The sequence below is a fragment of the Microplitis demolitor genome, chromosome 6 (genome assembly GCF_026212275.2).
Source record: "Microplitis demolitor isolate Queensland-Clemson2020A chromosome 6, iyMicDemo2.1a, whole genome shotgun sequence".
Classification (NCBI taxonomy): domain Eukaryota; kingdom Metazoa; phylum Arthropoda; class Insecta; order Hymenoptera; family Braconidae; genus Microplitis; species Microplitis demolitor.
The window spans coordinates 4,777,380-4,791,919 of record NC_068550.1 but is presented as its reverse complement, the minus strand read 5'-3'; the positions used below and the strand labels follow the sequence as shown (position 1 = coordinate 4,791,919).

The window sequence follows — 14,540 nt, the reverse complement described above, 5'->3', positions numbered from 1 at the left end:
ATTTATTAGCAATCGTTAGGTCTTTCCATAAAGAAAAAAGAGAACACTTACTTATGCAGTCCTTCGTACTCCAGTCGCATCAATGCCTTTCTCTTGACATCAGTGTACAATTCCTTGATGCTGGTCAAGTGTTCCTCTAACGTCGGGTGTTCAATCGGCACTTTACAGATCGGACAGAAAGAAAACCCGAAAGTTATTCGCGGCCCGACCCACCTCTTCATCAACACATTCCGGCAGCAGTGAAGATGAAAAACGTGGCCACATTGCAGCTGGATAGCCGGCGCACAGGACAGAGCCTCAGTAAAACATATCATGCACATGTCATCCGCGTCCTGTTTCAAATCACTCGTAGCCTGGCAGCCATGTAGACAAGGCAAACAATTTTTTTCATTTCTCACTCCACCGCAAATATGACCGCAGGAATTAATTTTAGTACATGCATTCTTAGCGTGCTCTTGGCAATCATGATCCGAGCAAACATTACCAATAGCCAGTAATCCGGAATTACCACTGGTACCGCAAAAACGACAAACCCCAGAAGTACCAACAGGTTTACGCGGTGTACCATCCCGGAATTCCACGAGGGCTTTTAATGTTCGGCTGTCAGCGAGCGCGAGAATCCAAAAAAGTTTTGTTCTACCACAGCCTTCATGTAGATCAACACGAATCGCTTCCTCCTCTTCTTTACAAACCTGCCGCATGTGCATTCGCGTCCGTCGATGTAAATGCAGTACGCGATCACAGTCAGCGCACAAATTACCGCAAACATTACACTGAATTATCGCGGTAGTTTCCTCGTCGTCGTGGTTGCTGCAGGTGGGACGTGGCGGCGGTGGCTGTCCGTCCATCGTTGCATTCCACTGTCCCGAGGAGAGACGTTCGACGTGATCGGAATCTAATACACAGAGAGAAGACAGCGCTAGCCAGAGTGTGGGTGTACGTAAACATTCTCCAGGTTCCCGTCGTTTTTCATCCAATCGCGTTAAATTTAATATATTTTCAGCTATAGCAGCTTTCGTAACTGCCGCCCATGTGTCCGATAGTTTACCCGTAGCCATATCTTTTAGCAGTTTAATAATAACCTCTGCAAGTTTACGTGTCATGCATCCGCGCAGCCACCATCTAGATCCGACGTAACTCTTCGGATGAATGCTCGTTCCCAATGAAACTGTTTGCAAGGCTTTTCCATTACTTTCTTTTCCTTTTATCTTGACCTGGACCGCAAGTGTTTTTGCAATGCAGCTCAGAAAGACGTCCAGTATTCCCGCGGCGTGTTCATCAAAATTGCAGGCGTTGGAATTTCCGCTATTTGTTACTGACACGATACTAAAATCTGACGGGGGCAATCGTTCGACTCCCAATACGTTGGCTAAATTTTCGGGTTTTATTTCAGGCAAAATTCTTCGCAGCAGAGACGTCACTTGACGCTGGACGCGCGCAGATCCGGTGTGCAGCAAACTCAGTATATCTTTTATCAGACCGTACTGATGAGAAAGATAATTTCTACCGACCGCGCTACCACTCAGTGCCAATACCATCGATAGCATCTCGAAGCAGTAGGTGTCGGAAGCTTTAGGAAGATCACTTGAGTCACTCAAGATGCTGTTCACGGGAGTGGGTGAGCATAAACTCTGCTCCCATTCTTCGCGCAATCGTATCGTTTCTTTTCTGATGGCCTGCACTATATGACTGCAAACTTGTTTTTGTAGATGCGTTAATTTACTGCGGCTGAATAAAATTCCCACCATGTGTTCGCGTAAGTCATTGCTGTCTTCTAATTCATTATTTGGTTCTTCTTGCTGATTTAGCTGCTGCGGCTGCCGGAATTCGCCCTGAATTAATTTACCAAACACTTGGGAAGTTATTAAGCGAAAAACTTTTAGTGTCTCTGACTCACAATTGCGCTGCTGGATTGTCAGAGTACTCAGCTGCTTTCCGATCTTCAAAGACTCGCCTTCGATTTCACCTAGAACGCGAATCTGTCTTACGCGCAGTGAATTATCGGGGCCTTTGAATTCTAATCCAATGATAATATGACGGGAATCGATTATTGGACAGCTGACCCACCCGGCAGAACGACTTTCTATTTCGACTGTTTTTAATTTAATCATCTCGTCAACATTAACACCAGACTGGAATGTAACACTCGACACTTTGTGTGTCAAATCGCGACAATTGTCAATGTGGATATAAATCATACGTGGGAATGTATGAGCGCTGCAAATAATACTTATTGTTTTAGTTTTATTTCTGTCCTCATCACCAGACTCCCAGAATGTTTCGGTTGAGTTATCAGTCAAGTGTCCGATCATGGCCTGCCTACTTGAGCCCTTTATTTCGACACCGGCAGTCAAATCTTTAAGGGACTCAACCGAAGTTGTTATCTGCTGTGAGTACGTGGACTGATGACTCTCGTGCATGCTCATAGTGACGTCTTCCTCTTCTTCAGATCGTGATAAAATTTTGCTGATGTTACTGAACACGTGGCTGCGATGTAAAAACATATGATCAGCTGGAGTGAATTTTATACCCCAGCACTGGACAGCTGCTTGCTGTAGCGGCGACCCAGGTGGGGGCAGTAACATCAAGTCGGCAATTGTCTGCAGCAAAGTATGAAAGACACTAGGCAGTGGATTGATGGCTTCTCCAGCGATAGCTAAATCACCAAGTGGATGCTCGTAGACTCCCGTCATATCGAGATCATCTTTACGTTCCACCCTATTGTCAACGTCAGGAGCTTCCGTAGGATCAGGAGTTGCTGGTGTCAAAAAGGCCATAAACCACCATAGCAAATCATGCAGACCCATAGGCTGGGTGACACTTCTCAGTAGCCAATTAAATGCCTGCATTGCGTAGATACGACACGCAGCTCTGCGCAGCGCCTGTTTCATTGCTAACTGGAGATGCTGGAGATTGTGCTGCTGCAAAACAAATAACATCACTGGCCTTGTCAGCATCTCAACGCGATCTACACTAGAAATTTCCTCCTGATTTACTGCAACTATCGCCGATTGATCCATCGACGGCACTAATTTCTGTAATGCCGCTGACGGATAGCAGAGTAATGACGACCCAGCTTCGGTATTCATTTCGCTGCTGCTGTTATTGCGTTTTCTCATCATGACGACTCGCCCGTCGTTGCTGTTACGCGCCCAGGGAGCACCTGTTGACATGGACACTGACCTGTGGAACATTCCGGCGCCAATACCACGGCCTTTGCCACCGTCGCTGTCGCTGTCACTCATCGGACACTCAGACAGTGGTCTGCCATTGGTGCCGTAATTATAACTGTAATTATTGTAATTACTCTCGTAGTTCCCATGGCCGTTTTGACGACGCAGTGTCTCTTCATAGTATCGTTCTTCATTGAGTGAACTCGATGAATGATGAACACCAAGCGCCTGCAGACATTGAAATGGTCCAGTAGGTGGGAATGGTCCCGCGTTAACTTCCGGTGGGCTGTAATTTTCCGCTACGGATGTCAGTGTCTGAGACGGCCTACGCTGTTGTTTAGGAATAGAAACACCCGCGGCACTTGACAAATCCAATAAAAACATGGCGTTGTTTTTCATAATAATATGGGTGTCATTATTACTTGGACTATTTATTGGTGATAAAAATGTTTTTATTCCTTTACGTCTTGCTGTTGCTGACAAACAACTGCCATTTGATAATTTTTTGTTACCCATTTTATTTCTACGTATTTGCAAATAATTATCCCGACATTCATCACAAATTAAATACCAGCATGTACCGCCAAAATCACTGTCCCCACAATTACCCGCCCATCCAGAACAATAATTACCAACGTTATTGTAACCCATTCCACCAGAATGCCATCCACAACCTGGATGCATTGTTTTCATATGATAAGTTATCGGATGTGGAAACATTTGCCCACATAATTCGCAAGTTGTCTCTAATTCGCTCGTATTTTCTTCGGCAGATAAACCGAACTTGCTTATTATTTTATTCAAATCTTTTTTCTTTTTATTTAATTTCTTATCTTTGTCTTTTATATTTTGAATATTAGCGCTGCCAGATATTTTTTCATCTTTATTTTCTTTATTATCTCTGTCTCTGTCTCTGTCCCTATCCCTGTCTCTATCTCTTTCCTTATCTTTATCACCGCTCGACTTTTTGGGTGTCTTTAGTAACTGAAAGTGTGAAACAGGACTCGGAAAAACAGTTTGTTCCTCAATAGCTTGGAGACAATTATTACTCAGTTCTTCCCAAAGAAATACAAGACTTTTCAATGCCGGTGGTAGAACGGCAACGGTATGAGTCTCAGGCAAAGCCATCAATTTATTGCCAGTGACTTCTTCTTTTATTGTCGTCGATGATGTCGTGGTGGTGGTCGTCGTCGTGTCCTGTTTTTTATTACGATTGCGATTAGCATTCGCATTTGCTGCTGATCGGGTCAAGGCCTCGAGAGTACTGGGCTGAATGTGGAGATAATTACCAGCGGTTGTAACCTCAACAGAGTGCCGTTGACGAGCGCGTTGTTCTCTTGTCAGCTCATCTTTATTTTTATCACCAGTTTTGTCGTGAACTACTGGCTGCCGGGTGACAACGAGCGCTCCGTTTTTCGGCAAAGCTGGATGGAATTTAAGGAAACTTGCGCAAGCCATTGCGTCGTGGACGATACCCTCGTGCCAGAGAAATGCTGCGAAAACTGCACGCAGACATTCGGCCACTGATGGACTCATCGCTTCTTTTACTTTGTCTTTGTTGAGATTCAACATACGTCCGGGACTTGGTGACGATTGTTGAGCATTCGCTGGTGATATTGCGCGTTTAGTTCGGGTTTTGACGATTTTTATATGACTGCGGCGAGTTACTTTCGGAGATTGACGGTCATCTTTTGCGCCGGATGACCCGATACTGAAATGGCCTTTCGTTGCGATCGTTGCGTTCTCGGGACTTGTTTGGGTTTGAGCTTGAGATACTTTTTTAATCGGTGTCTCAGTGGGATTTTGTTGTTGTTGATGCGGATGCGGATGATGATGGGGAGTTTGAGGAATAAATTCCTGCTGAGTTGGATCCTTGCGTGGAGTATCTGGTGGACTTGCGATACTGTCCTCAGATCGCATTTGCAGCGAGCTGCAACTTGGACTTGGCGAAATATCGCGGGTATTTAACGCACTACTTATTCCACTGGGTGATGCTGAGGGATCACGTGTCAGGCTACTGACTAAGGCACTTGTGTCACTTTGTGTTGAGCCACGACGGTGGGATGTCCCGCTGTCCAACATTCCGCCTGATACTTTGAAACATAAAAATTTTTTATTTATTTTTTTTTATTTGACAATTTTATTATTTTTTTATTATATTATAAAATTATATTTTATTTTATTGTTTATCGGTTTAACGTTAGTTCATAAATAATTTTTACGGTGGTTTTAATAAATTAGTAAAAAATACTTTTATACAGAAGTTAAATATTTTTTTTTGCTGAAAAAAATTACGATAAAAAATAATTTAAGTAAACTTTCGCTAAATTTATTTTTTTTTAATTTTATAATTAAAATTTCTAAGGGTAATTTTGATTCAAAAATTTTGTGTGGACGAAATTATCCCATGATGTCTAGAATGTCGATCTTGTACTTTTGAAATTTAAAAAAAAAAATTTTGGCGCCCATTCTGCTGATAATTTTAATTAACAAGCATAAAATTATTTTTTATATTTAAAAAAGTATATAAATATATAATATATGAATACGAACACTAAGTCCACCCGCTTTATTGGTAGCAAATTTAAATTTTTTGAATAATACATTTTTTTTTGTAACGAAATTAATAATTTATATTTTAAATTTTTTAAAAATAAAAATAAAAAAACTATAAATTTTAAAATCGATTTATTAATTTTATTAGTTTTATATTAAAATATTTGGTAGCTTTTGCGGTTAGTGCGGACAAGAAAATTTTTTTTATTTAGTAGAAGATAACACGACATATTTTATGTTTTACAAGATTAGAAAAAAAAATAATAAACCACTGGAATATTGAGAATAGAAAACACGAAAATATTCTTCAGAGTTACGTCTTAAGGTTTAGATTTCATGTGAATTTTAAATATATTAAGGTTTCGCGGTGGCGAAGTCTAAAAACAGCTCATTAATTAGAATACATTTTTGAAAAAAAAAAAAAAAAAAAGAATTCTTACCAGAAATAAAAAAACTAAGAATCGATTTTTTATCATTTTAGAAGACAGCGGTCCCTTTAGACTCTAAACCTTTCTTGTAAAACATAAAATTCTTTTTATAATTATCATTCAAGTTTATTATCTACTATTCGAATCTAAACCACTGCAAATAAAATTATGTAAATTAAATATACATTTAATATTTAATATCTTTCAAATTGGTTATCATATATTCCTTAACATCATATTGATAAAGGAAACTTAATAATTTATAAATCTGTTTAAATAAGAGAACCGATAAAATTATTCCGATAATTCGCGAAATAAAATCCCCATGTGGTTAAGTTTACATATAATGAACTAACTTTTAAACCGATAAACAAAAAAATTATCTTAAAATGATATACTTTGATAACCATGCATATATACTATGAAGTTTTAAACAATAAAAAAAAAAATAATAATAATAATAAAAGTAAAATTATTAAGCGAGAGCGGAACCCAAAAGCTTCGCGCTTGAGGTGTGCAATACTTTGATAAATTTATCAAAAAAAAAAAATTGTTAAATTTAATACAAATGAATAAATATCGAAAGACAATATCTCTTTGAATCTCTTGATCATATTTATTTAAACATATTTTTATACGACTGTAGAATTATTTTTTTACAATAAAAAAAAAAGAAAAAAAAAATGTAACATGCGGATTACACGGAAGTTGGATACAGATGTAGTACAAAGAGACATAGATAGATACGGACATTGAAATATATATGTGTGTATATATATATATATACATATGTATAGATGATGGTATAACGTTCAACGTAATTATTGGAGTCTAAATAATGCAATTGGTACATTGGATTTAACAAGAGGAACCACTCTACATAATACCGTGATGATGTTGTCATGTTTATGTAGATATATGATATATATACCTAACTTTGGGTTAAGTTTGGTCTTGGTACATGTTACATGTATATATACAGTATTAGTTTAGTGTATTAGTAAGTGATCTTACCTAAAGGGGAGAGCCCGACACTTCGGGGGGAGCCATAGTGCAAGGGACTGCTGCCAGCACTCCCTCCCCCTTCAATCAAACTTCTCCCACCTAGTAAGTTGTTAATTAATTTTCAGTGTTGATAAGTGTCGTGAATAGTGATAAGCATGATTTTATATGATGTATATATAATACTATATTAACAAAGATATCAGTTGCCTGTTTTATTATCAACTAATTAATTACTTACATTATTGTAAACATTTCTTTGTCTATTGTAGAATTTATTACTAATTAGTAGTCTACTGAAATTGTGTACTACATAATTATCGACAGAAATTTAAATAATTATTTAGACTAAGTAGTATGGAAAACGAGGAAATAAATTTTTGACAGTAATATAATAGATAATTTTTTATTTTCATTATTAAAAAAATTACTATTTTTTTTTTGATGCAGAAAAAAAAAATAAATAGTGTAGTTGAATTTGTGACAAAATTTCCTCTTATTTGAGTACCCACATCAATATATTCGAATGAAGTGATTGTTAACGATGGACTCGCGGTTAATTCGCGGATAGTCAATAGATAAATGACCAGATTTAAATATATAGTTGTGGGTATTCATTTTATAGAGAATTTTATCTTCTATATGAAAACTTTATTTGTTTTATCCAACAAAATTATTTTAAAAAAAATTTTATTTCGCGACTTTAAATGACATTTTTTTTTGTCTAATTATAATGCATATAAATGTATTATGTAGACAATAAAATGATATTTAATTTTTATCGTAGATAATTGAACATTACTTGTGTAAAATAATAAAATTTTATAGTAGGCATTAATAAATTTTTGTAAATATTCAAGTACTCGATCAATCGATAATAAAACTGTAGGTAACTGATATTTTTCTTTGTTATTACTAATGAAGTATTAACGTTAACGTATAATTAATAAACGAAATTTTTAAATATTTTTTTTTTTACTTAAAAAAAAAATTCCACTAGTTAAATTATTCAAACCTTCAATTAGGATATTTTAAATTGTCTCATACGAAAAAAAAACTTAATAAAGAAATATAAATAGTTGTGATTATTTATGTTTTTTTTTTTTTTTTTTTCAAAAAGCAAATTAAGTACCTGGAGCATTAGCGACAGGAGGAATGAGACAATTGCCAGAACCAGCAGGCTGACGACTGGGTCCAGCTAATTATAAGATCAACATTTAAACTTATCTTTTTAAATAAAAAAAGCTACACTTTTTTCGTTAATAATAAATCTAAAACTAGGTTATTAATAATGGATATTTAAACAGAGTTTTAATGGTATTAGAAATTAATTAATCATTTAGTCAGTTGATTAATATAATGAATAAATAAATAAACAAGCAATTAATAAGTTTAATTGACCTACCGGGTATAGCAACTGGACTAGACGATCTGCTGTGCAATCTTGGAGACCCACCTTGAGGATTTTTTGGAGATGAACTTCGTGATAATCGACGCGGTGTTTCTGGTGGAGTTGCACCGTTACCATTAGCACGACTTTCACCCATTGCTTTTACTAATTCTTTTACTGATACCCCGACAAACTCAGAAAAATCTCTGAAATTTTTTGGTATAAATTTTAATTTTCAAATGAAAAAAAAAATATTTTTAGTAAAAAAATGAAAAAAGTTTTTGCATAAAAATATCTATAACTTTTTTAATTTGTTTTTTTTTTTTTCTAACTAAATTTTGTGGCAAATTATAAAAGAATAAATGTTTGTTGACCTTAGATCGATGAAAAAATTTAATTTCTAAAAAAATATATTTATTTTAATCAATCAAGTGAAAATTTTCCATAAAAAATTTAAAAATTATCACAAAAAAAAAGTATGATTGGTTTTTTGCAAATATCTCTGTTAATATTGAATATTTTGATAAATTGCAATAAACCTTTTTTGTAGCGTTTAAAATTCTCTATAAAAAAGATATCTTATACTTTTTTCAAAAATATAATAGTTATTGAGATATTTCGAGTTTAAAATTCCAAGACTAAAATGTCGAGATTAGGAGTCTAAAATTGCCTGAGACTGTAGGGTGAATATTAAAAAATATTTTTACCTTCCGGAACTTCTCTTGTCTGCTTTATCGTCGCCTCTTAGCCATTTTTGTAATACGCTAAATTTACCACCACCGTCACGTTCACGTTCTTTAGCAACGCGCTCTTTAGAATGTAATTTAGTATATTTTGGCGATATTTCATTCTTATCTAAATTATATTTATCGCTTCCTGAGAAATAAAAAGAAGTTTTGTAATCCAATTAATTCAATTGATTTTTTTGTGGTAAAAAAATAAAAAAAAAATTACCTGGGGAGCTTTGGCTACGAGATTTAAAGACAAATGGATTAACACTTTCGCTGTAATCGCTGTTACCAGCGATAGTGGCTGAAAAATTTGGTGTTGAAAATGCAAATCCATCGTTACTACCGGAAGGAATTGAAAAATCAAAGCCTTTGTTAACTGGTGATTTTGTTGTGGATTCAACAGTAATAGGAGTCCGTTTTTCCGGTGGCTCATTTTCGCTATCGTGTTTAGCTTTCATATGAGTGGTTCCGTGTTTATCAATAGCTAAAGACCAAGCCTCGCCGTGATTGAAGCAGTACTTTGACGCTGAATCTTCGTCAATGCGTATCCAAGTGCCGTCACCATTGACCCACTTTTCATTTATTATTTATCAGTATCATATTTATTTTATTTTATTAATTAATTAATTAATAAATAAAATTCAACTAATTATTACTTACGTATTCCTCGATATTTACTGAGTCTCCAAGAGCTAACATACCAACGGGAGCAGCTTTTAAACTGGGTCTGCTTCTTATATTATGTCCAGAAGCACCAGCTTTTGTGACGACCATCGTTCTTTCTCCATTTATTGCCGTCCATCCCCAATCATTTGCTCCGCCGACATTTTTTCTTTTACTTTAATATTAAATCAAATTAATAGATTAACTTATATTTATTTTTTGTTATTATTATTGAGAATATTCTTACTCTTCCGATGACTCTAAACGTTTCCTTAGAGATATCTCTTTACGAACTTGGTCGAGAATTGATTTTGGCTCGTCTATTGGCACTAAAAAAGTCTTTCCTAAATGTTGATTGTAGCCGAGACACCAGGCCTCGGTATATCCTTTGCTACAATAATTTTTAATCGTCTCGGAATTTAATCTTAACCAGACGCCATCGTCATTATGGATCTAGATTAATTAAAATCAATCAATAATTATTTTATCAGACTATATAAATTTTTATGACAATTATTTCCTTTATTTTCTAAATTTTTCTCAATACAACAGAAGGAAAAATAATTAGATCTGATTATATATTTATTCAATAGTTTATTTTAGACATTAAAATTTGAAACAACAATTTCTACTATCAGTTAAAGTGATCAATTCATATCTTAGTAGTATTATTATTCTCTTATTTATTATTTTTCCTTACAAATGCGAGTTTTTTAATTTTTTTTATTGCTCGTGGCTTTCAGTCGAGCGCCGAGTCTCGGGTTCGAACACTAGACCTTTCAATTGCAGTTAAAGCCTTCTAATGCTTTAACCTATGCCACTATGGCGACCGATCAGTTCGTAGTTTTACCCTTAAAACTTAAGTTAATGCGGATTTAAATGAAATTCAAACCTTTTCGCTCAAAAAAAACAAAAAACTCTTTATTTACTTTATATACAGAATGATTTTTTTAAAAACTCTGGAACTCCGAAATTCACTCCCAATTTTTAACAGCATACTCTGTCACTAGTTGTCCGTTTTACTGAAATTTATTGTCTTTCTACGGTGTAAGATACTTTAGGGTGAGAATGATAAATTTAAAAAATGAAAATAAATGTCATATATATATATAACTGTTATAAAAAATTAATAATAATATTGTACCTCTTCTATAAAAGTAATAGTATCGCTGACAGGTACAATACCAATTTGTTCACTTTGCAAGGACGGATGTGCTCTTATTCTCAATCCTGCGCTATTTTTCATAACAAATTTCCTAAGTCTACTTGGCTGATGCTGAGGTTTCTTAACAATATTTTGTGAAGGTGGATGCATTCCCTGAGGAGGTTCTTTTATTTCTACTTTATAACTCTATAAACCAATAATAAAAGTAATAAATCATGAAATTTTATATTAAAATGATTGATTAGTTTTAATGCCTTACATTTTCCATATTATATCCATCAATGGTGATCATAAGCGAGTACCAACCGACGGACGAGGGTGTCCAGGTTGCACTGTAACTGCCATCACCATTAGGTCTGACTAGCATACTCTCACTAGAGCGTTTCACAGCAGGTGACATGAATCTTAATTCTTCGAATGAATAGTTTTGATAGGCCTTCATTATTGTTATTGCGTAAAAACACATTTTATTATTAACAGTTACTTCGTAAGGAATATCTAAGGGCGGCTGTGGATGACCTCCAAAGGTCATTGGATCTGGTTGAGATATACGGCGAATTTTTCTACCCTGATCTGCGTCCGTTATATCTTTCTTATCTATTGGAACAGCTTTTACTTCGATCTAAAATATATTTCATTACTTTTAATCAGATTTTTTATTGGACAGTACTAATTAATTGTTACTGATCCCCTGGGATCCACCCGAGCGGTCACTTAGATATCAGTCGTTCAATAAAATTTATCAAGAAAAAAAAATGGTCTATTAATATGATGCTGAAAGTAGCAGTCGTTAAAAAAAATTATTCATTTTCAATGAACGAAGTAAATACTGACAGAAAAAAATTTTTAAAAAATACCTATGAAAAATTTATGAAAATTTTCTTGTGTATATTTTTTAAAAATTTTGACCTTAGTATTTTCTTCGTTTATTGAAAATAAATAAATTTTTTTAATGACTGCTACTTTCCACATCTATTAATTATGATTTATTTTTTCAATTAATTAATTAATTTTTTTTTTATAATGGAAAATATTTTTTTAGAATTCAAAAAACTTTCACATGTTTGGGAAAGTGTTCAAATTGCAAGACAAATTAGTTATTTTATTATTAATTCGCTATTTATATATTTTTTATGATTATTATATTTAATGTAGCCTTAAATTTTTTTTAATACATTCTAATGGTTGTATTTTGCCCATATAAAATTTAAATGAATGTTTTATAAGTGAAAGTTATAAGTTATTACATACTTAAGATAGTTGGGTTAAAAAAATAAAAATTAGTGACTCGCAGAAAAATAGGGATATAAAATTAATAATCATAAGAGGCAATAGAAAAATTTAAACTTTTAAAAAAAATTACAATTTATAAATAATTGCTCTATTAAAAAAATTACTGTGGAAATTTAAAAAAAAAATTAAATCGAGCAGTAAAATTAATCTTGATATGAAATTTTGAGTATTTAAAAAACAGTTATCATTCTAGTCAATTCACACCAAGGACACCGTGTTGTTTTTGGGAACCATTTTTACACCAAAAATTTTTTACAGGCATGTGACCATTTATTATCAAAAAATAATAAAAATAGTTAAGAAATCACAAGATTTTTTATATAATTTCTAGTTCATTCTACACAGAAAAAAAACCAGAGAGCAAATGAAATTTTTTTGCGCCAAGAAATCCTTTTTTTCAGTGTACATCCCCATACTTCTATTGATTAAATATTTTATTGCACATAAGATATTTAAAATTCATTCGTTGAAGTGAATTAAAAAATTGATTTTAACATTTGTTATTAATAATAACAGCTATATGTACCTTTAAAGCAGGTACATGAACAACATCTCCATACTGATCTCTCGTGAGAATAGTAACAATAGCAGGCCAACCACATTTCATATCTTCCTTGGCATAAATCGCTTCACATTTCGATGGATCCACAAAACTGTCAGGTTGCAGCCATCGTGCAAGTCTGCCGCCGCTCGTTCCAGCCGAACAGACAACAAAATCCCTGAGGAATAGTCGCTCATTTGAGTGACAACTGCAATGAAAAAAAAAAGCATCTAAATATAAATATAAATATATATAGATATCTATTGAATAAAAATCCTTTAGCAATCAGTCGTTACAGTTTTTCATTAGATAATTAATTGAAGATTAATGAGTTGTAATGACTTTTAGTTTTTATCGAGTCATCGACCCGATTGCCCGGATAGATCAGGTGTCTTATGTCTATAACTTATCAGTAAGAAAAATATAGAGGATTGAAGAGTTGGTTAAAAACAAGTTCTCTTCAGGTTTCTGCCCCTAATTGGTACTCGTGTAGATCTCTCAGTATATACTGCAACTGGGTTCATCACTTCACTTGTACCAGTAACAGTATACTAGTATATATATGTACAATGTACATATATATATATAAAGAGAGCAAAGTATCATCACTTTGTAATAAACAATCGTTTGGTTTTCATCGTATCCAGCATTCCTAATAAGGCACAATCAAGTCTAGTCAGCGATTTCCGGTTAAGAGAAAATTCTTAGAACTACGATATAATAAACTCGGATAAAATATATATTTGTTTAATATTTTCAAGTGATTTTTATTAACTAAAATTATTAATACTCTGAGGAAAAAAAATTTAATTCTTTTCTTCCTACAAGAAATTATGCTGGAAATTTTAAATTTAATAAATTTCTGGTGTAAAGTTTTAAGATTTTAGTAATTTTTTTTTTTCATCGAAAAAATTTAAACTTGGTTCAAAATATGCTGATTTTTTTTTAGTTGTGCAAATAAATTTTGATCTTCTTCAGTCAAGAAAATTTTTTTCAAGTTAGATATGAAATTATTAAGGTGATAATTTTTATTTATTAATTTACTAAGGTATGGAGACCAAAAGTCAGACAATTGAGGGAATTTTTTTTAATTTTAGTAAAGAATTTTATTGTAAAAATGTATGAAAAATTTTAAGAAAAATTCGTAGTGCTGAGAAAAAAAATAAAATTTTAGAAAAATCGTGAAAACTGTAGTGGGAAAGTTAAGCCAACAGGGGGCAGCTTTAAAACTCAGTAGCGGTTTATAACTGAGTACTCAATTTACATAAAAATCAAAACCAAAATTGTAATCACACAAAAAAAAGAATTCGTAACCACAAGAAATTTTTACTTGCCCCAGGAAATTTTTTATTTTATGAATTGAAAATTAAAATTTTTCTGAAATGATGAAGAATTTTCTTGGTGTACTTCTCATCTTCCTTCATTCATCAAAATAAATAATTATTGAAGCGTTCACCGCTTCATGAAGAAAATATTGTTTTTACAAATGTTATTTTTTTCCCAGAGTAATTTAGATCAATTGTTCAATAAAAAAAAAAAAAAAAAAAAAAAAAAAAAAAAAAAACCAGTAGAAAAATTTTAAGCAAATTGAAAGCAGC

At 33.4% G+C, this 14,540-nt stretch overlaps 1 protein-coding gene across 1 annotated transcript in view; it reads right to left on the bottom strand.

Moving 5' to 3' along the window:
• Positions 1-14,540, bottom strand: part of LOC103573916 (E3 ubiquitin-protein ligase MYCBP2) — a 168,852-nt gene that overhangs the window by 2,786 nt on the left and 151,526 nt on the right. Inside the window, exons 12-20 of the mRNA XM_008553186.3 lie at positions 12,928-13,150; positions 11,368-11,730; positions 11,088-11,294; positions 10,191-10,396; positions 9,941-10,118; positions 9,504-9,852; positions 9,257-9,425; positions 8,565-8,755; positions 52-5,266 (exon numbers count right to left, since the gene is read on the bottom strand). Coding sequence (XP_008551408.1) covers positions 52-5,266; positions 8,565-8,755; positions 9,257-9,425; positions 9,504-9,852; positions 9,941-10,118; positions 10,191-10,396; positions 11,088-11,294; positions 11,368-11,730; positions 12,928-13,150 — 7,101 coding nt within the window. The remainder of the gene's footprint in view (positions 1-51; positions 5,267-8,564; positions 8,756-9,256; positions 9,426-9,503; positions 9,853-9,940; positions 10,119-10,190; positions 10,397-11,087; positions 11,295-11,367; positions 11,731-12,927; positions 13,151-14,540) is intronic.